At 47.5% G+C, this 22,632-nt stretch overlaps 1 protein-coding gene across 2 annotated transcripts; it reads right to left on the bottom strand.

The window, feature by feature from the left end:
• Positions 1-2,367: 2,367 nt before the first annotated feature.
• Positions 2,368-16,448, bottom strand: LOC135383809 (endothelin-converting enzyme 1-like). Of its 2 annotated transcripts, XM_064613124.1 has the most exons (3): positions 16,361-16,420; positions 12,065-12,107; positions 2,368-4,679 (listed from the first exon to the last, which is right to left on the bottom strand). In XM_064613124.1, exon 3 carries the CDS (start codon positions 4,455-4,457, stop codon positions 2,400-2,402), a length of 2,058 nt encoding a protein of 685 aa, XP_064469194.1. In that variant the 5' UTR covers positions 4,458-4,679; positions 12,065-12,107; positions 16,361-16,420; the 3' UTR covers positions 2,368-2,399. The 2 variants fall into 2 exon arrangements, with proteins under 2 accessions (XP_064469194.1, XP_064469195.1); XM_064613125.1 differs by lacking the exon at positions 12,065-12,107 and having other exon boundaries at positions 16,361-16,448.
• Between the last annotated feature and the right edge of the window lie 6,184 nt (positions 16,449-22,632).

Below are 22,632 nucleotides of genomic sequence, written 5' to 3'. Positions count from 1 at the left end.
TGCATAGGGAGTATAAGGTGAATGCTAAAACATAAAGTGATATGCTAGTAACAAATGTGGAGCCCGCTATAAGATTACAATGCTGTGGAAACAAAAAACAACAATGTAGGAAATCAAAGGAATCTGCAGCACAGTACCAGCTCGCAAATGAACGATTCAAGATGGCTCAGACACACACAGGGGCACGAAACAACCGATCAAGGTACTTACGAATGAAACGTTATTCCCGTGACAAAGCTGCATTCAGTTGAACGAGAGCCGCAGCCGTAGTAAGAACACGTTAACATAACGTTGTTTCCGGTATGGTGCTCGCATTTTAGCAGTAAATGACTCTGGAAAAGTATGAAAAAACACGGAAAGCAGCGAGAGCAACAAAGCGTTGGAAAACCGAAACTTTAGAGAGGATCACGTGGTGGACAGCAAGTACCCAGTCAGAACATTCTGTCCTACGGGTGTCCATAGGATATACTTTCACGGAGATACGGATATCCGCAGAATAATGAAATTCCTCCAGCGGAGATACTACGGAGATCCACTTGGCCGTGCTTCGAACTTGCTACGAACGTGCACTTTTTGAACATAACTAGGAGATACGGACAGAAACAGGAGCTCTCTGGGATGTAGCGTGTATCTCGAGCGCGTGTTACTTTTTTTATTTTTCAGAAGTCAGTATACGCTTTGTAGTAAAATATAAAGCGTGTTTCCGACATGTTTTTAACATCTGCCACCGTCGCCACTCGTTTCACTTTCTGTTGCTCCGCTTTACTTCCCATGAGGGAAAATCAGCGCGGCGTTTCAAAAAAATAATAATAATAAAAAGAAAAGAAAGAAGACACAGCAAGAAGAGATTGGGCCACTCAGCCGAAATGCTTTGGAAATGAAGTTGCATTCACTTCCAAACAGGGAACAGACACTGTACATTGGTGTTTGGTGGTTCTACACAATCGAGAGCCCTATTCGCCTGTTTGTCCTGTTCCCCTGTTCGCACATTGTTTGGCGTATTAAGTCGGCGTAGAGGTAATATGTCTGTTTCTTACTCATGTAGCTTGAGAAAGTGAGTTGGTTCATGGAAAGCCGAATTTCTGCAGTGCTACATCGTCCCGCGTTTCTCTCTCCCTTCAAATACGTGATCCGTACAGCATCCCATCACGGAGCTGATTCGGACAATCCGTGAAACGGCCGCAACAGGACCTCCTGCGGATATACGGCTACGGATTTCCTTCCATAAATATCCGAGGAGAGTCCCACGGAGGTCAGTTTTCGGATATAGACATTGGGATCTATTTCGGACGTTCGTAGGAGATGGTGTTCTGTCTGAGTAATGGCGGTGTTGAGATGAGCGACTGCCATGGGGGTCCCGCGGACATATGTTCGAAACGGCCGTTCCAGTGTTTCCTTCCTCCATGCTTCTCCACCACAGCTGCTGGCAGACTTCAACATTAAGAAAGACATTGAATAAAGACCTTCTAGCCTACTCTCGAACCGTGTTTCCGTACCCTCGGCAACAGATGGGTTTTGTTCTGTTCTTGGCTGCCACAAACCGTGGTTGCTGCCGTGTTTGACAGGGGTCGTGTGTTTAAACTCTGCAGTTTTCGACTATGTGGAGTGCGGGGTGTAGTACGCGTTCAAAACTGTCCGCAACGCATAGCGTTCTCCGTGAAAAGCAGCGGGTGGCAGCCCAGCGAGGGCAAGATGGCGGATACCATGGTTTATGTCGATGACGTCACCGACTCTTGGTGGCGTTTTGCGGGTTATTTCGAAAATTCTGCAAGCGCGTTATGTTCACTGACGGCATTAGATTGTACATCTTCAAGTGAAGTTAATAATAGTACGAAATAAAATAAATTTTCTAGTTCGTATTGGCAATTTATCAACGTTGATGCTTCCAAGTTTCGTCCAGCATTCATCTAGTTTTGAAAATAACAGATTTTTAGCTGCACGTATGAATATGTTTATTCTTTGCAACGGCGAAAATGATAACGCCTCTTCGACAGCGCGGAGGGAGGATCGCTGCCACCCGACAACGTATCTGTTCTGCCGACGACTCGCACTGGCCATCCTTCAGTTCTATCATGTGATACTGAGGACGCATTATGTTACTAAGCGTCCGCGCATTATGTTTACTCATTGCAAATGAGTGGACCTAACCTACGAAATGGCTTCTCCCAGACACATTTTCTTTTTTCTCACTATGCTTACCACTCGCTGGCTGTACTACTTCTACAGTACACGGCTTGTCTTGTACTGCTTGTCTTGTAGTCTTGTACACGGCTACAGTACTTAAAATTTGTTAATGCTTCTTGCCATAATCGTACGTAACCATGAGGACCAAATAGACGGAGAATAGAAGAGTTGAGGTAGAACACACAGTGGTCCTACGTGTTTATTTCTAGCAACAGTTACAATACTTTGCATCTTTGTCCCTTCATTGGAGATCTTTCGCTACAAGAGTAGAGGGCAGAAAAAATACTATCATGTCGAAGAGGGCCATTGCAGAGTTCCTCAGCTGCTTCAGAAGCAACGTTCGAGCACAGCGCATAGCACATCGTTGCGAACAGAAGTTTTTCCTCGCTAAGATGCAGGAGCCCCTTTATGCGGTGGTCTGAGCGGAGCACACGTGACTTCCAGAAAGCATCCCACACGACTTCCAGAGATACTGCTCGAGAATACAGAGAGTTCGTGCTAGACAAGGATTCGCCACCTGACCCATAGCACTGCCTTCTGTTGTGCAATTCGTTCTCGATGTTCGTTGTACTCGAAACGTTTGCAACAAATTGGTCGAAGTATGCAGCTCCTATTATTATTCCTAATCCACCGTATTTCACCCCATCTAAGATATCTGATTCGTAGAGTGGCAGCATAGATACATATGGAGCTACAGCCAGGATGTGCGTATTGTCGTCGAAGAAATTGTACGTGGTATGGTCCACGATGCGAAGAATCTGACGATTGTCCGATGTACTGTATGAGAGTCTGTCAATATAAGTAGCTTTCGCAGCACTTACCCAACTCCGAGCAAGCAAGGGTCCAATATCTTCTATACGAGAATTAATAGTATCAGCCGTGGTGTTCCTAAACAATAAACCTTGGTCTTGCACGAATACGATGAAACTTCTTGGAAGACCAAGAAATGAATCGGTGATAACCTTAGCTGTCAATGTCTCTCGAATGTTTTGCGCAATGACATTTATGTCAGCGATTACTGCTTGACTTAATTCTTCGGCCATATACTTAGCAAATATGCACGAACCCAAAAACGTTTCTGCCAATGAAAGACACCTCGCGGGTGTCTCTTCAAGTGCTTCATGAATGCTGCCATAATAAAGAACGGCAAGATCTTTGCTCATGAACGGAGCTAGGTGCTGAATGACCACCCAACTGATGTACATGTGCACGTTACTTTCTCCTATAGACGCATAAAGTTTATCTAACCCATCAAGATACTTGGGGTTGCCGAGGTAAACTAAGTATGGTGTATTCTTTGAAATATTTAAGCCTTCATTAATTTCTGGGAATATTCGAACTGGTTTGATATTGGGAGTAAGACGCATTATATCCGCTACGGTATACAAGGATAAAGTGGTTGTAAGCGCATGCTTGGCCATATGTCGGAATACTGTGTCCTCAAGAGAAAGAAAACTCAAGTAGCTCAGGGTCACTGGCTCATGCGAATTAATGCTTCCAAATATATCGACGAAAGACTGAAAGTAGTCGCGGTATTTTCCATAACCTTCCAGCTCTTTTCTTTTCTCTATCATCTTCGCTAGACTCGATGAGGGTAGCATTTCTACGACGACATTTCCAGCGTCTAAGTTTTTCCTAATTGTAAACAACGGACTGATCTGCAGCGTTGTGTACGTCTGAATCATTACCGCTATAGCATTCGCGTTTTCCGGGATCCGTGGCCAATAAATTCCCACAGAGTGTAAGACGGCGAGGAACTCATCCAGCTCCTCTTTCCCTTCTGTTACAATGGCTGCACACCTCTGATAGATTGCAGCAGCTTGATGCACTGCCGTTTGTCCATGCCTTGGGACTTGCACACGACGCATCGTCTTTGCTACGGCATTCACGAAGTACTTCATATGTTCTTTGTAGACAGACGTCTGCGCATGCTGCGTCTTCCATCCGGCACAAACGTATTGGTAAAAATTGTCGCAGGGGTCTTCTGACTCGTTGATAGATCGGGAGAGGAGACTGCTGTATATTCTGCACGATTCCGAAGTACACACCGTAAAATGAACCACGGATCTTTGTGCATACGTAATGCTGCCACGGAGGCCGAGCACAATGATTATGGCAAGTACGATGGCTGCGACAATGGAGAGGGCTTTGTACGTACAGTGCAGCTGAAAGATGGTTGGAAAAGGCTGTTGAGATGTTCCAAGTAAGGTAGTAGTTGGCTGCGTAGAGGAGCGGGCGGATGACCTCAGAGGACGAAGGGCTGGAGGATTCATGGCACTCTAGAAAAAGTACTGCCACTACTGAAGATAGTGTTGGTAGAAGATAGTGAAGGCCAGTTGTGTGAGTTTCCCAACGTCTTTCCGCTGCCCCTTCATTCTGCTTGACATTCTCCAATGGAATTCGCGTTGATGTCTGTCATTTGGTATTATGTTGTGACATCAAACTTGACTTGACAAACCCGCGGCCATGACGCACGTGGATTTCGAGATGTTCACCTGCGGGTACATGCAATTTAATAACTCTGTTTGGTGGTGGCTATGCAGCTAGGACTAACCCTAACAAAATTACTTGGTAGGCTACATGGTCCATGGTCTTTATATTAAACATACCCCCCCCCCAAAGTCTTAAAGTGCTAGTATAACCTTTCTGTACAATGTACGGCTACTGTTCTGGCTGTGTGGGTCAGCATTATACAGGGTGTGTTTTCATTTTTTAGGCGACTATCCTTGCATTTGCTGACCAAGAGCGGGAGAGGCTCCGCCTCCTGGGTGCCGGCCAATAGGTGGACGTGGACGTCTGCCGTCTGCAGTGAAGGGCCCGGCGCGGCGCTGTAGAACGCAAACAGTATAGCACACCGAGGGGACAAGCAACCAGACGCGCATTGGCTGCGCGATATATAACATGACCCAGCAGTGAGGGAACGCAAAGCGACTGCGATGATACGAAGGCGAAAAGACCCGAAAGTTAGGGAACGCGAGGCTGAGACGCAAACTTTCTGAAGCTTTCGTAAACGTACGTTCTGACGACGTAGTCATCTTAAGAGATGGCATTGGTCGAAGTAGATTTTGCAGACAAGTTTTTGAAGAACGAGTTTCGACATGTTTGTGACGCTCGCGATAAGGCCAACCTCCATGGAGCGAATTTCTTTCAACGACGTTCACTCGGCAGACTGCCATGCGCGTTCCGCCGCCAGTTGTTCGCCGGCACCAGCTCCATGGGGCGAAAAACCAGAGGGCGTCGTCGGAAGGTTATGCTCTGATGTCACCGTTGCCAGAGTACAAGGTGGCAGCTTAGTGGAATCAGTTGCTCATGCAGCACTTCAACAACGGCCTAAAAAAGTGTGTGCAGTCTACCGAAAGGGGCATATTTAATACTGCGAAAAGAAAACATGTTTCTTGGCAGACAATGCGTGGCACTCTAGCGGGGCAGTAGGCGAGCAGACGACAGCACACCCCATAACAAGAAGGCAATTCACGAGATCGGACGACCACGTGCAGACGACATGGCAGCGCAGCTGGCGCAGATTCATAGCTAAAGAGTTCTTTGATTGGGGGGGGGGGATATGTTTATTAAGAAAAAGAAAGGAAAGGTCAGCCAGACGAGGGTCGGCTTGCTATTCCAAACAAAAAGGAAAGGGGAAGGAAAGAAAAATAAGAAAAGAAAAGGGGAAGAAAAGAAAAATAAGGAAAGAAACGGGAAGAAAAGGAGAAGAACAAAGCAAAGGAAAAGGAAAGGAGAAGAAATGAAAAGAAAAGGAAAAGAAGAAAGAGAAAGAAGAGGAGAAAAGGAAAAGAAGAAAGAAAAAGAAGAGAAGAAAAGGAAAAGAAGGAAGAGGGAGAAGAGAAGAAAGGGAAAAGAAGAAAGAAAAAGAAGAGAAGAAAGGAAAAGAAGAACGAAAAAGAAGAGAAGAAAAGGAAAAGAAGAAAGAAAAAGAAGAAAAGAAAAGGAAAAGAAAAACTGAACTAAAATACAAAACTAAACTGAAAAGTCACACACACAGTCACACAATCACAAGGCGTTGACAAGGTTCGAAGGAGGAGCGTTGTGGTGACTGCCCACTGGGCCGAGAGAGAAACACAGGGCTCACAGGGAGCCCAGGAGACCCGTGTTACGCAGAAAGCGGAGCACCGCTTTTGTGACTCTCCACTGGTTAGCTCGCTGCACAGGGCCAAGGAGTGTTGCGAGAGAAACGACTGTCCGTCCGTCCGTGCACCCAAGCTCTGAGAGATGTTGCCAGAGCACGGCCCGATGATGGTGGTGACGCTGACAGTGGAGGAGCTGATGAGAAATATCGTCTTCTACACCGCAGCAGGGGCAAGTGGGAGATGAGACGCGGCCCATTTTGAACAGGAGTGAACGGGTGAGGGCAACGTTCAGCCGGAGACGATGTAGAAGGGTCTCCTCCTCGCGGGTACAGCGGCAGCCGATGACAAACTCCAGTGAGGGGTCGATGGACTGCAGGAACGCATTATGTCGGATAGCGTCTACAAGAAACTGGCGGGTGCCGTCGCCGCAGAGACGCCGTATAAGCAGACGGCACGCAGACAACGGGAGCGGTAGTAGGGGCACCGGCGTGGCCGCATCAAGCGCGGCGCGTCTCGCAGCCGCGTCAGCACATGTGTTTCCGTGTAGCCCTGTATGCCCGGGTACCCACTGAAGGCAGATACGGTGGCCGACCGAGGAGAGTTGGGCGTACTCCTGGAGTACCATGGTACGCAGATCGCTCACGACACTCGGGTGGTATGTGGACAGGAGCGCCAAAGACGCCTTGCTGTCTGTGAGGACGACCCACGCATCAGGCACAGATTCAGCGATATACCGCAGAGCGGCCAGCAGTCCGAGCAGCTCCGCATCCGTGGAGGACACTCACAGTAAACTTTTTTACACTTTTTTGGTGTAAATGGCTTGTCCCATGGCGCACACCTTTTTGGTGTTGCCTTTACACTCAAATGATGGGTGTTTTCTAATACAGCCTTTAGTTAAGTGTATTCCTAATAAAACACTGTTATAATGGGTGTTTAAAAACAAAAACACCCTTAAAATGGGAGTATTCTATTGAAAGCACCCCTTATGATGGAATTATTTGCTAGCAAATATTCCCTCGCAAATAGTGTAATAGAAGCCTCCGCGGCAGCATACCGACAGCACTGGCCGAGACATACAGTTCGACGTTCTTGCTTCTATGGCAAGGAGGACCGCGAACACGGCAGACTTCCAGCCGTGGTTCCATCGTAGTTAACGTAAACCGTAGTGCAATGCGTCGCAGGCACGCCTCGTTAGCTTGGTAATACTGTGAGACCAACGTGAGTGCAGAGGCATAAAGAGACCTCGGGCACCCTCAGTAGCCTATATTGGCGTGTCGGATGGATCATATACTGAAATAAAATTTGTTGGGGCACGTTGGTTACATGTGGTGGGGTGCGAAACGTTTGTAACGGTGGCGGGAATGTGTTTTTGCAATTAACACCCACGCTTGCAACGAGTCAAAGATATAAGCTAAATTTCCAACATCCCTCCCTGTCAAATACCGTGTTTTTAACTCAGGTTATCGCCTATAATGTGATTACTTGCTGAGCGCAGCTGTGAAACCATCATAATTTTTCTCTCACGAAATAAAACACCATTTTTAACACCATATTCCCAATTCAAATGGGGTGTAAAAAATGTGTATTCGACGGTAAACACCTGTTTCAACACTCGACTTTACACCCTTAATGATCGACATTGGATAAAACGTGGTGTATGTCGATATTACACCTTTAGTAATGCTCTTGTTGCACCCTTTGCGGAATAGAAAAGGGTGTTTTTATAAGGATACACCTTTTTTGAGCAAATAAAGGTGTAAAATGATTTACTGTGCTGTGTAGGGAAGTCGGAGGGCGAGGTCACGGTTTTTCTGCGAGACGTAGTAGGCCGCTGCAGATGACTCATTCGCTACCGATCCATCAGTATAGATGGCGCGGCTCAGAGGATAGGCCGAACTGAGATGCTCGAGCGCGAGCTGGCGGGCTACTGTCACAGGCACATCGTTCTTCCTCTGGAGGCCGGGAATAGTGGAACAGGTCTCGGGTCTTGCAAGCGTCCACATCGCAGGGGCGTGCAAGGGCAGGGAGAACTGTGCAGGGACGGACCCTTTGAGGCGACCGAGAGCACGACCGAAGTCAGAGGCTGGGCAGTCTTCGTCGACGTGGCGAAGGTAGTGGAGAGGGTGCCGAGTAAGGTACCGTGCGAGAACACTGAGGGTTGCCCCGTCCCGCAGGACATCGATCGACGGTTCACGTGCCTCGGCTAGGACAGAGTATGTCTCGGTGGTCGAAGGGACTCCCAAGCAGACGCGGAGGCTCCTGGCTTGGCTAAAGAGGAGATCTCGATTTCTGCTTCGGCTGATACCGTGCAGGATGGGAAGGCTATACCGGAGAGAACCCAGCACGAGGGATTGGTGGACACGGCGGAGGTCAGAGAAGGATGGGCCCCATCGCAAACCAGCGAGGCAACGAAGAACCGCCACGTAACTGTTGATCTTGGTTGTAAGAGCCTTAATGTGGCGAGACCAGGAAAGGTCACGGTCGAGTACCACGCCCAGGTACTTGCAGTACGGGACAAATGGCAGTGGTGAACCTTCAATGACGAGCGGGAACCTCGTGAATGATCGACGAGTGAACACCATGGCCACAGTCTTGCTGGGTGAAACGGAGAGACCGCGGTCGGCGAGAAACGCGACGATAATATCTAAGCCTCCCCTGCAGTCGATGCTGAATGGTGTCGCGGCGAGCGGCAGATGTCCATAAGCAGATGTCGTCGGCATATAGCGTGAGGCGCGTGTGGTGGGGCAGCAGGGCAGGAAGAGAGGCCATGATGACATTGAAGAGCAGGGGGCTGAGCACACTTCCTTGAGGAACGCCTCGGCTAACAGGGTGGGGGTGAGTGTCCCCCTCAGTGGTCCGAACAAACAAAAAGCGGTCGCTCAGGAAGTCCTGGATCCAAAGAAGGGGAGCGCCTCCGATACCACTTTCTTGCAGTGTCGCGATGATGGCGCTATGAAAAACGCTATCGTACGCTTTCTTTACGTCCAGGAAGACGGCACCAGTCATGCGACCTTCAGCTCTTGCCTGCTGCGTCTCAGTCACTAGGTCGATAACATTATCTATCGCCGACCGACCCTGCCGAAAGCCTTGCATTACTTCGGGGAAGAATCGCACGGTCTCGAGGTACCAACTCAGGCGGCGGAACACCATGCGTTCCAACGTCTTACCCACGCAGCCAGTAAGGGCAATCGGACGGAAGGAGTCAATGTTGCGGGGTGATTGGCCAGGCTTGAGACGGGGAACAACCATAGCGGTCTTCCAGACTTGAGGGACGTGGCCCCTTTGCCAGCTGGCGTTGAGCATCCGCAGGAGGCAAGCACGACCTGAATCCGGAAGGTTCCGAAGCGCTTTATAGGTAACTCGGTCCGGCCCGGGGGATGTGTGCTGAGGAGAGTCCCGCAGCGCAGAGTCCATCTCCAGAAACGAGAACGGAAGATCCAGAGCCGGCTCCGCGGACGACGCCAAAGCAACTGGAATGCCGCGGGCCGATAGTTGGTCGGCTGAGGGATCGGCTGCGAGGCGAGCGCAATATTCCGTAGCAATATCCAGCTCCGTGCGTGCGGTGGCTAGGGACAGGGCACGGAATGGGTGCCGGAGCGTGACAGGAGAATATAGTCCCTTCATTACGTTCCAGATCCGGGTCATGGGGGTGCGGGGGGAGAGAGAGGACGCAAAACTTCGCCAGCGGTCCCGCGCAAGCTTGCGTAAATGGCGCTGGACGGCCTTCTGGATTCGACGCGCGTCTTGCTGGTGTGCAGGGAGTTGGGTTCGACGGGCTCGTCTCTCAGCACGGCGACGTAGGGCACGGAGTCTGGCGTATTCGCTGTCCACCGCAGAGAACTGCGCAGGTATACGGAAAGCCGTCGTAGCCGCCTGTACAGCGTTGGTCACGGTGTCCCGGAAAATGCGCTCGTCTTCCAGCGTGCCGTTCAGAGGGACCGAGTCGATGGCCGCCTTGTACTTCTGCCAGTCCGTTCGCCTGACAGGATGGGACGTGGCGAGTTGACGCCCTGACGCCTATGACGTCGATCAAAACGGGGAGATGGTCGCTACCGAGTGTGTCAGCATCCACGCACCAGACCAGCCGCCGCGCTAAGCACGCTGAGGTGACAGTGAGGTCCAGGCACGACGAGAGGAACGCACCGTAGAGAAACGTGGGTGAGCCGTCGTTGAGGACGTGCAGACACAGAGAATGTGGTCTGCAAAGAAGCTTGCGAGCCGCTCTCCTCTTGCATCGGTGTGGGTACTACCCCAGATGGCATTATGCGCGTTGAAATCGCCGCATAGCACGTAAGGCGGGGGAAGGCTGGCGAGGAGCGCAGCCAGATCATCGACATTGTAGTTGACTGCCGGCGGGAGGTATAGAGATATTAATGTGACATCCAGGGAGCCCAGGCGGACTGAACAGCAGACGTACTCGCCGAAACCTTGCGCCTGCACGTCGCGCTGAATGGCCGGAGTGTCAGAACGAACGAAAATGGCAGCGCGGCTTCGTGCACCATGGGGCTCCGAAAGATGAGTGACATAGTTAGACAGTCGAAAGTCAGGCGAGAGTCCACATTCTGCGATACACATGACAGGGAATTTATGACGCCATGCAAACTGGCGGAAGTCCGATATCTTCGACCGTAGCCCTCTGGAATTCCACTGGAAGATGGCCGTGGTTTCGTAGCGCACTGACGTCGAGTGGTGCATCCAATTATCCATTATGGGTGGCAGGGGCACGAAGGCAACTGTTGAGCAGTGGCTCTAGAGCAAGCATCACTTGGACTGCTGACAGACCAGCAGACGCAGGAAACTGGTGAACGATGGCGAGCAGCGCAGCGAAGAGCATGGCAGTTGACGCTTCCGGAATCGAGGACGCGGGGCGAAAATATCTCGCATGGGTAGATTGCCGGCGAACGCTCCCATTTTTGACGCCTCGAGCAGGGCGTCCGACGCTGAAAGAAGTTCGCAGCTTTTTCGCTCTACATTAGCTCCATGGAGGTTGGCCTATAGGCTGTGGTTTCGCACAGACGTGGCTCCCGAACGCGCTCACGGCAGAATGTGTGGTTAAGAACAAAAACCTTGTCTAGTATATGTGCGTGCGCAATACAATCGTGAGCCTGTTCTCACGCCTTTATTGCGTGTGCACGATACAGCTATCGCTGTTATCCTGCACGTGGGCTGCGATTTTTTTTTTTTTTTTTTTTTTGCAGTTGAGTTCTATGGCCAGGAGGCCATCCTCTCAAGAATGTGTGAAAATACGAGCTGAATAATTATCTAAAAGTCATTATTGGACTTTTTAATTGAGGGATTTCGAGCAAAAGCGAGATCGCAGATTGAGAGACTATACTAGTTGCTAGACATTTCAGTTTTAAATCATCCTGAAACACGCACGTGCGTTAAAACATCCATCCCCGAATTCTGATATGCGAATGAGCCGAAACCGAACCCGCAGCGACCGGGAACGCGGGGAGCACAGAGCTCATTTCACGTCAGAAGGCCATGTGATTTGGAGCGATGGAGATGATTGGAGTAGGTTCCGCTCAGCTGGCCAGATAAAGCCACCCAGACACCCAGAGCTCCGTCAGCGAGGGTGATGCGCTCCTTAGGCACGCTTTTCTAGTTATGGCTCATTTGCATACCAAATCCAGCGATGGATATTTCACGGCAAGCGCTTTTTCCTCGATTGTTAAAAATAGAATAGAATGTATTTCAAGGAGGATTGTCTCCAGGTTCGATTATCTCGCTCGAATTTCCTATTTAGAGTTCATTAATGAATTTCAGGTAATTAGTCATCTTTAGTTACATACTCTCTTCCAGACGATCTCAGACCGGATGTCGCTAGGTGGTCAGCTGCAAAAAACGACATCTATGTTAAAACACTAAGTGACTACGACGTCTATGCTGCTCTCATATATTTTTTTGAGACGCGGGGATAGCCCCCCCCCCTTTCCAGTCAGAATCATCAAAGTGGCCAGGTTAGTAACGTTGACCAGTGCTTCCTTCGTTCTAAATTTCATCGTTGACTCTTTATGAGATAAATTACCGCTATGCCATCCCTGGGAGGCTTTTTCCTTTTTCAAGGGGAGCAGTGGCAGAGGTCATTTCCAAGTGCCCCTTTTACTACAAGCCAATGAAGCCCTTCAAAGTAAGAATAGAATTGGAGATAGCAGTGATGGCCAGTAGTTAACTACATGTAGTTAAACTACCTGATTGTAGTTAAAAAGTAGTTATCAACTACTTGCAGAAATGTAGTGGCAACTACTAGTTAAACTACTATTTCGAGTAGTTAACTACAGTAGTTAGGTTACTGCAAGCTCTAACTACTTCCGATTTTGCCGCAAGCTTTACGGCACGATTGTGCTTCCGAGTTTTACTTTCAGCTACTTGTTTGATGAGAACGGAGGTGCAGAGCAATTGTGCCGTGCATATGTACTAAATCTTCACTTTTAATGCTTGTCTAGTGAAGCCTCATTTGCTGTGAAATAATTCTGCAACTCAGTTTATCGCGTAGGCATAGAAAGAATCCCGCCGCAAGCTTTGACGATCGTATTTGACGATCGTAGCGGCCTGCGTAATACCTTGGTTACCATCCTGGTGTGTACATAACCATATAGGGTGGCTATGTCATCGACCATCATGACTAAGCGAAAATATTTTATGGTCCACAGTGGTGCAATCGGCACCCATCACAATATTTGTGCGTGGCGCATTGATCTGTGACGAAGGAGCATTAGTGTATAGGGACCGTGCGACACCTAAAGGGGGCGCGCTGCTCCGTCGCGACAGCGCCGCCAGTGGCGGTCTTGGAAGTATCCGACGTGATACCACGCCGCCCGTTCTATGCATTCTCAAATGGAACCGTAGCTTGCGTGGCGACCGCCGTAATTAGAAGGGCTAATTTTCGAAGTGCAAATAATGTGGAACCTTTCTGGGACGCGAACGAAGAGAATGGAGACAAACTGCACAGAAGCAACCACCGTATTTATAATGTATCTAACAGTGCGTAAGGAGAACAGCCACTCGCGTCTGTCTGGAACACCTGCAAGTGATACGTCGAGAGGATGGTTATTTGACGACTCACAAAATCCTGGCTTGCTAGCGAAGGCTATATACGTTTGTTTCTCTGATTCCAGCCACTTGTAATGTGTTTTTGACTGAGTCTTGTATTCCTTTCGTCCTCTTTGCACACACATAGCTTCGTCACTGAAATCTACATCGTGCGTCCGTTTTATCCATACAAGTAAACACGTGAGGTCACAACTTATTGTCTGAACTTGTACTGCAGTCTTTCCAGTATCTTCAGATACAATAACGCTAAAGAGATCATTAAAAAAGAAATTATATGAGTTTTTGCCTCGGCTACCGCCGTAGGCTTGCGGCACGACAGCTGTGAAATGGTTGGTGCATATATACTAAAACTAAACCTTTTGGACAACGTAGAACTTCCGTTCTCACTGTGAGACTCGTCAACCAGATTACCGGGAACAATATCGGCTCTGGGCACCGGCGATGAAACACCTCAATCAGTATCACGATCCAGCGGCGTTTCACCTTCACGAAAGTGGCAACTGTAAATCGTTGATCATTTTGCAGGTCCTCATTCAGTTTCATTGAAACTAGGACAAAAGAAATAGAATATGTTGTGCACACCTCATGCAATGGCCGAACGCGCGTCACAAGCGTTATTCGCTGCCAGTCTAGTGCCCTCGGTGGTATTGGAAGCATAGAAATCACGAGAAATGAAACATCAGGTCCCTAATGTGAAGAGTTCTTTTAGGTGCTGGCACACTTAGCGATGCAACAGTTCCAGTGTGGCAAAAAAGACACCCGCAGTTCACATGTAAACAAAGCTGGCTACCCGGCGGCTATCACGCAAGGTACTTTCTCCGGAGGTCGCATCGCGGCGCCACCAGTTTGTCGCACACTCCCTATATCTTGTACATTGTCTGCCGTATGTTGTACACATCTTTATAGCGGAAGCTTTCACTCCATAGAAAATATTTCCGCAGCAAGCTCTTTTGTCAGAGCATAATATACAAGAGACAGGCAGTGGATTTTACGACAGTATGTGAATTAAGTGACGTAGGCACAAGAGTATATTTTAAGTATCATTATCACTGCTTGTGATTCATATTTAGGTGTTCAAGAACACTACAAGGGATTGGTGTTGATGGACAATGTTAAGTAGTTATAGATGTAGTTAAACTACATTGCAGTAGTTAAAGAAGTAGTTTTAACTACTCCCCTGAAAAGGAGTTGACACTACTAGTTAAACTACTCTATCGCGAAGTAGTTAGTAGTTATAGTTAAACTACTATCGAAGCGGTTAGTGGCCATCTCTGGGAGATAGTGCTTTAAATGTGTCTTAAATAGCTTTGGCGTACTTACTGCTCTGCATGCGGTAACTCCTTTCATTTCCTAGTACCCGATTCCCTCTCATTAGCCGTCATGCCATATTATTAGAGGAAATTCAGCATTTAGGTTTCCAAAAAGCTGAGCTTTGTCGACATGCCGCAAAATTCGAAGATTGAGTAAAAGAGGTGGACATTCGTATCTGCGCACGTACAAAGCTGTACTTTGGACGAAGTCCATCGTAGTCAATGTGTATTACGTTCTGCCTTCAGTAGTTATTGATGTACTTTAAATACTTTTACAGCTACAAAGCTACAAAGCAGGATTACATCTAAAAAGCAGGATGAATTCACACAACGACTGCACGTACAGAAATTGAACGATTGCTTGGCGGCACGAACTTTAAGAACAAAACTTTAACGCACGGCGTAATGCATGTAATGCACGTAATGCACGGCGGCACATCGTGCATTTAATTGTGTCTTTCTATACTTAACATTTGTCACGTCTGTCACGCACTGGGTGCTTCCGTTCACACGACCTCGCTGAGTGGAGCGAGCTTTTCAGTTTTTCGCACACTCCTGACACAACGATACTGGAGAAGCCCAGGAGAGAGGACCCACTATAGTGCTGGCGTAAGCGCAGTGAGTCTTCCTTCATCCAAAGCATGGTTTCCTTTTCTTAGTTGATCCTTTCGGGAAGGGAACTGCTTTCTTTGTACGGTCGATTTCTCATCATACGCTCTTGATCACAAGATTCATTTGGCTGTTCTAATTAAGAGCGTCGTGTCGGCAGAAAAAGACACTGCGTGTGCTGCTACTGAGGCTTCAGTGGCAGCTCTACTGTCCTAATATAACATATTAAAATGAGGAAGCTGATTTTGGAGCAAATCGAAAAAAATCGAACATGATGACATAAAGACTGCAGTTCGAGGCAGACATACATGTTATAGCGGCATATTTTAGGTTCTTCGTGCTCAAAATAAACAGACCCTCAGTTTGACCTGGTGCATCTGGTGCGCTTCCGATAGAACAAAATGTTAAACAGGGGTCACTTCCACGTTAGTTCCAGAGATGGCTTGCTGACTTAGTGCTCCCTACTGTGAAAATTATGGCGGCAATGATGTGAGGAACAATAAAACAGTTTCGAAAACAATTTCCTCCTACAAAGGTGGAACACGAGAGATCGGCTTATAAGCGTGAACGCAAACCGAACCCACATACCGTCACAGGTGGAATTGTGTCCGAAACCTTCCGAAGGAAGTGGAAGGGGGGGGGGCACAGGAACTTGAAAACGGTAGCATAATAGAGAAGATACTTAAACTGCTTAAAGAGGGATGGCAAGCCTTCATGTCGGAACATCAGGGGTAGATAAGACTCGTGCATCCTCTCAGTAGTGCCTGTGCACCAACTGACACCTTCACTTTTATTAATTACTGCATTTGAAAACATTTAGTACGAATTCCCACGGATTTAATACGAATTTAATACGAGTAGCCGCTACCAGTAGCGGCATGGTGGAAAAATTATTTCTTGCAGCTTCCAACTGGCGACACATCGGACGGCCTTGCATCATAAAACATGAGTAACATTTTACGTTTACGTGATGGAACGCTTGAAGTTTTATTCAGTCGCACGATTCGTACGTTAATTAGAGACTACATTTCCGGTTGTGTATGGCTGTTTATCGAACACCTTTTAATCGTCATGGGGGAAAAGTAAGTGCAATTAAAGAAAGGTATTTTGCCCTACCTCACGATTCAATAGCAGACTTGAGCACAGCTTCCTCAAGCAAATGACCACACCTACAACGTGTATATCGAATAAACGCGGATTCTTCTTCTTCTTCCTCTAACTGCCGTGGCGTACAGCCAAAGGCAAATAGGCCACGGTATGGTGAACTATACCATGGGTCAATAGCCGCGTTTACATGCACGCATAGGTCGACTAAACGTGTTAGTCAACTTCTCCCCGCCTAGTCGACTTGTATTGGTTTACGTGCGGGAGGCTTTGGCGACTGGAAGAATGCCGCACGCCAGGCGACTTACGAGCGACTTATCCGATAGAAGCGCCCTCTTCAAGTGCGACAACAAACATTCGGCTGTGGCCTGTGTGTTGGCCTGTTCATAATTGCTTTTTTTCTCAATAAACATATTCCCCCCCCCCCGTTCATAAAATAATAGAAGACCATGTTATTTGCAGTTCGCCACCGTCCTGGCTGCCAGACCTCCAAACCACTATGAGTGACACCCAGCAGAGAGGTTCCTGGAAGCCAAGTGGCTACTTCCAGCAGTATGCTTCCAACAAATTCTATGAAATGATGGTTATGGCAATGACTACTAAGCATATATATGTTGCCGAAACGGGAAGAAGCCTCGAAACATCTGCAGCTGTATTGCAGACATTTTTTGGCTTGTCAATTGCAATATCATGTTTAGGGTACCCTCAGATTAGAATGTACTGGGCAAAGAACACAAGAGTGCTACTGGTCACAAACAACATGGCAAGGGACAAGTAGTTCAAACTGAGGCCCCGACTAAAGGTTGTGAACGACCTTCAGATAACTCCATAGGCGAAGGAGAAAGACAAGCCCTGGAGAGTGAGGCCCCTCATTGAGAAGGTGCTGGAGGGATGCTAAGAACTCCCACATGAAGAGCTTGTCAGCATCGACGAGCAAATAATCCCGTTTTGTGGAAGAACGCAACTAGGACAATTTGTGGCAAGGAAGCCAAACCCTGAAGCTCTGAATAACTTTGTTCTTGCAACTCCAAGTGGACTTGTTCTCGATTTTGAGATTTATCAAGGCAAAAAAATATCTGCTAAGTCCAGGCTGTCCTAGAATAGCCGAGTCGGCTGTGGTGCGCCTTGCAAAAACCCTAGTTCCTGGGACGCAGCTTTTTTTTTTACCGCTGTTTCACATCACCAGCACTGTTAGATAATCTTGCCGAAAAAGGCATTTGAGCCACGGGGACAGTGATGAGGAATCGCATATCAAAGCGGGTGAAGCTCTCGTTCGAACAGCAATTCACAGCAAAGCGACGAGGAACCTCAGAGGTATGGACTCGCAATGATAACAAGCATGTTGTTATTCACTGGTACGACAACAAACCAGTGACGTTATTGTCCTCCATACACAGGAAGGAACCTGAGGACACGTGCCACTCTGCAAAGAAAAAAAAAACATTGATGTTCCTAGGTTACGCATTGCACAGGTGTACAATGCCAGAATGGGAGGTGTCGACATGGCTGATAGAATGGTCAGCTATTACTGCATGTAGCCCAGCGGAAAGACGTGGACTATTCCTTGCATGTTCCATTTGTTCGACATGGCCCTGAGCAACTCATGGATACAAGAAGGATATGGAGCTCATGAACTGAAAAGCAAGAGTACATTTTAAAGCCCTTGGATTTTCACCATTTTGTGGCTGAAATCCTTGTTGTACAAGGTCAACAAGAAACCACAGACGACAGTGATGCAGACTGGTTCCTGTCAGCTAAGAGAGCACCACTGCCACCACCTAAGGCCAGGCAAAAACACTTGGGCACATGCCAAGACTTACTGCAGGTTCTAGTGCTGCAGCATGAAAACAATTTTTTTTTTCACAAAATGTCAAATGTTCATCAATACGTAGCGAAAGAACGACTGTGTTTTGAAACAGTACACAGTAGCAAGCAGACGTCAGTCGAATGTGAATGTACATCACACAACCATGTGCTTCTGTGAATAGAAATGTAATTTTTTTTCTCTCTCTCTGACTCTCCCAGATGCTGTCACTGCGGTGCTCTAGAGGATCTAGAGAGAAGGGACGAGAGTCCAGCTGACCAAGAGACCCGGAGAGCGCGGTTCGGGAAGGTTGGTAGTGTGGGCAATAAAGAATAAGGTGCTCTAGATAGAGCACCTTATTCTTTCCCAGGTAATAAAGAATAAGGTGCTCTAGATAGAGCACCTTATTCTTTATTGCCCACACTACCAACCTTCCCGAACCGCGCTCTCCGGGTCTCTTGGTCAGCTGGACTCTCGCCCCTTCTCTCTATCAAACTTGTTTGGTCCCTGGCCAAATCCAGCCCACCAACGCTCTGCCCACAAAGCTCTTTAGACCTTTATGGACACAATAGGACTTCGATCCTTATTGTGAAGGGGCTCATTATTTCATTCCCCACATCCCTACCAGCGATGGGGTAGAGTATCGCCTCTAGCGATGAAACTCCCCGTTCTTCATCTTAAAAATAAAGTTGCAGCTGTTGTCTCTTTGTTGGTGTGTTCTAATCACTTATTCAATAAATATCCACTGCGATGTCTCTATAACTGCATTATTCTCTATGCAGAATATGCACACTGTACCTATGATGACCTAATAACTCACGCATGCGTCCACTCGCAGTGTCCCAGGTAATTTTTATTGACGAAATAATTTCAATTTAAAACAGTAGATTTTAACGTAGGGTACGTTCTGATATTCTTCTTGCAACGTTTTAGGGTGTGCGCGTCCGTGTCTAATGTTCGTCTTTACGAACGGCTAGCAAAGTCGGGACTCTTGATTTTCTTATTCGGAACCCAAGCAATGAGAAAGGGGAAACAATTGAAGCCCGATGGATGTGCATTGTCACTTACCTGGATGGCGTTTCACACACGTTCCAGATTGCTGGAGTTTATTTTCTCCAAACTTCTGACGATGTTTATTTCTTTCCAGACATTCTGTTTTTTTGTTGTTGTTTTTTTTCTGCGACTGATTCTTCACTCATAGTTTGCCGAAGAACGACTGTGTGGTGGCATACTCAGTAGTCAGTACCCACAACAACATAGTCGCGGGATGGCGTAAGTATAGAAACACACAGACATCATGGCGAGTTGTATGCCTTCGAGTCACGGCGTAGAACTGCAACGTCGTGCTCTCTGTGCGTGAACTTTATTTCGTAAAGGAAGAGTGAAACGCGATCAACACAAAGGTACGCCGCGCAGTCGAGAACTGAAACACTAGGTAGTATATCAAGGGAATGGCGGCGCAGTGATATTGGATAAGCTACCAAAGCCTTGCGGCGGTGCTGACGTAATTGACACTGGATATCAGACCTCGCTTGCTTTTTTAATGCGTTAGCATTATAGAGTCCTCGCTAGGCAAGAATCGCGGCGTGTTGTGTCTGTAGCCACAGAAGTAGAGGGGTGCTCCGAGGGGAAAGGAGCAGATGGCACGTGGATATCCCGACGCAGCGCCGGCGTGGCGGCAGTGGCAGCTGCAGCGTGCAGCTGTCAGTGTTGCCAAATTTGGGGAAAAGTCGCTAAATTTAGCGAATTTCGGGGCCTGTCTAGCGACAAAATTTTGCATTTTGGATTAGTGGATTTTTTGTTGGCTTTCTGGTACGTTTAGCGATTTTTTAGCGACACGGATATTCCTTTATGAAGTCAGGAATAATCGTGATTTTCCTGTCATATTTCGGTGGGCAACAAGCTCTCGCGAAGAACAATATGTTTCGCCAGCCCTGACAGCACTAGTTTCTTTTGGGTAGTTTCCAGTTTGCCCCTTTTCTGACGCGCTGCGTGGACATGTCTTCGTTTTCCCTTGAACGGAGGGTTTTATCGTTTTTAGTGATTGACTACAGACGTATGCGTTTTCCAAAATGCCTCGACCAGAAGTCAAGAGCTCGGAGATGCTTCCAACATTCAAGAGAAGGCTGCGTCTATGTAGTTAAAGACAGCGACACAAGAGCCCAGTGCATCTACTGGTAGTGTGAGATTTATGCGAGGCTGTCAGGCATAAAGAAGCATAGCAAGTCGGAAAAACATGAGAAGGCATCGGAACCTTTTGCACGCAATAAACAAACCACCATTACGTGCCTCCGATGACAAAGCCAGAGAAAGTTCAGCAGAAGATGTTCAAGGTTCCGAATTTCATTTACTTTCTTTCATTTTTATCCACTCAAACTCGTTTTGTCATGTCCTCTCTTGGCCGTCTAGCACACATCCGGTACGTCTATCACCACATTGTTTCATAACGCGCGATGAACAAAAAGGGCACAGTGGTGGCAGCGACTTTCAGTTTCAATTTTAGCGACTTTTAGCGACTTTTCGGGATGCCAATAGCGACTTCCTGTGGATGAGATTTGGCAACACTGGCTGTGGTGGTCGACAGTTTCAAATGTGTCTGCGTGGGCTCGCCGTGGACTATGAAAGCTGTGGGGAGGACCGCCGACGACAGAAGGCTAAGGCTGCGAGACGGCGCCGCCAAGCTGAACAGGAGCAAACCCGAAAGGCTCGTTTGCCTGCGGATGCTGTCTTGCGTTAGCGTTGTGTAAGGTCGTGTGAAGGGCTGTGTAGCGTTTGTGGAAGGTCGTTGAAGGGCTGTGTAGCGTTGTGAAGGTGAGTGCCAAAAGGGTTTTCAAGTTTTAACGTGGCGCCGGCAGTGCAGGTGCAGCTGTGGTGGTCGACAGTTTCAGCAGTGTGTCTACGTGGGCGCGCCATGGACTATGAAAGCTGTGCGGAGGATCGGCGACGAAAGAAGGCTGTGGCTGTGAGACGGCGCCGCCAAGCTGAAGAGGAGCAAGCCCGAAAGGCTCGTTTGCCTCCGTATGCTTTCTTGCATTAGCGTTGTGCAGGGTCGTGTGAAGGGTTGTGTAGCGTTTGTGAAGAGTCGTAGAAGGCTTTTGAAGCGTTGTGAAGGGGAGTTCGAAAACGATTTCAAGTTTTAATGCTAACGCATTTCCGTCGGATCCACCATACTGACCACATTAAAAAAAAATCTGCCTCTTACTTATCGATGCACCGTGTATCTGTCAATAGCACACATGAATGAATATACGATACCCATACAAGCATTTCTAAGCCATTTACTTCGTGATTTGGCATTATACTTTTAGCGTTGGGATCACTGTGATTAGAGATGGGTAAGAACCGAAAGCGTTGCATCTGAGTGACAGATACCCCATCCAAATGGCGAACACTTCAGAATGAAAGACCCTCGTTCACAATAGACATTTCATGTTGCGATTTCACTTTTTTGATTATTCGAAAAATTAAAAAAATGAGGTTATTATTTTCATTCTTCTTTTCTTTTTCTTTTATTTGCTTCAATCGTTGGTATTCCCTTTTCCTTTGTTGGAACCTAAAGACGTATTTTCAGCATTCCGGTATTTTCATCGTAAAACTCCTAATTCACAAAATTGAGAAGTCACAGTGACATATATATAGTAACAGTGTTATATTGTCTTGCGTAGGCACGCTCGTGGGGTAATTTTTCGGAGAAGAAATAACTTTCTTCCAGGAGCTGCAAGAAGTTAGCATGAGAACTCAAAAGTGTAACTAAGTTACTGTTACAACAACTCATAACGAAGTTACTACGGGACTTCTGACGAGAGAAGAAGATAAACGTCTGTAACGCCTCCTAAAATGCAAAGCCGACGGCACTCAAGTTCCCCCCTTCTTTCATGAGTTCCCTGCCAAGGGCGGTGTAATAAAGCACGCCAGGCCAAATTAAATTGGCTGCTGATGGACCCATTTGGCAGCGATTGTTCCGCCAGTCGCCCCATAATAGCGACTTCTCTCCTGCCGTTACCCAAGATTCAATTACAATCGGTTGCCTTGATCCAAAAATTTCATCTCGTTGCGCGAGATGGAAGGCAGGTATTCGAGCAACATTCTGAGGCAAGCAATTTTCTTTTGCTCCGTGAAAGTGCGGTCGAGGGTTCCACATCGATCACATGACGGAGATGTGCCGAAAGTAATATGAAGCCCTAAGGTAAATGCGATAAAATGTACATAGAGCTTCCCAAAGGATGGTGGAAAGAGTCATTCGGTGCAAGTGCTCTGAAAGACGGCTTCAGATCTTCAGACGTGGGCGTCACACATGTTTGAACGAACAACGGTACACTCTTAAAACGATCACCTCTAATAGAGATGTAATATATATATATATATATATATATATATATATATACATGCGTTTTTATCTCTAAAAGTAAAAGGTATAGGACAACCTCTAACTAGCGTAACCCAGCACTGACACAGCATTGCACAACGACGCGTAATACAG

The sequence above is a fragment of the Ornithodoros turicata genome, chromosome 2, assembly GCF_037126465.1.
Source record: "Ornithodoros turicata isolate Travis chromosome 2, ASM3712646v1, whole genome shotgun sequence".
NCBI lineage: Eukaryota > Metazoa > Arthropoda > Arachnida > Ixodida > Argasidae > Ornithodoros > Ornithodoros turicata.
This window is presented reverse-complemented; position numbering and strand designations above follow the sequence as displayed.

What these genes read in the sequence shown, in the direction of transcription:
- LOC135383809 (XM_064613125.1), bottom strand. Translation starts at nt 4,457, where the DNA reads ATGAATCCTCCAGCCCTTCGTCCTCTGAGGTCATCCGCCCGCTCCTCT.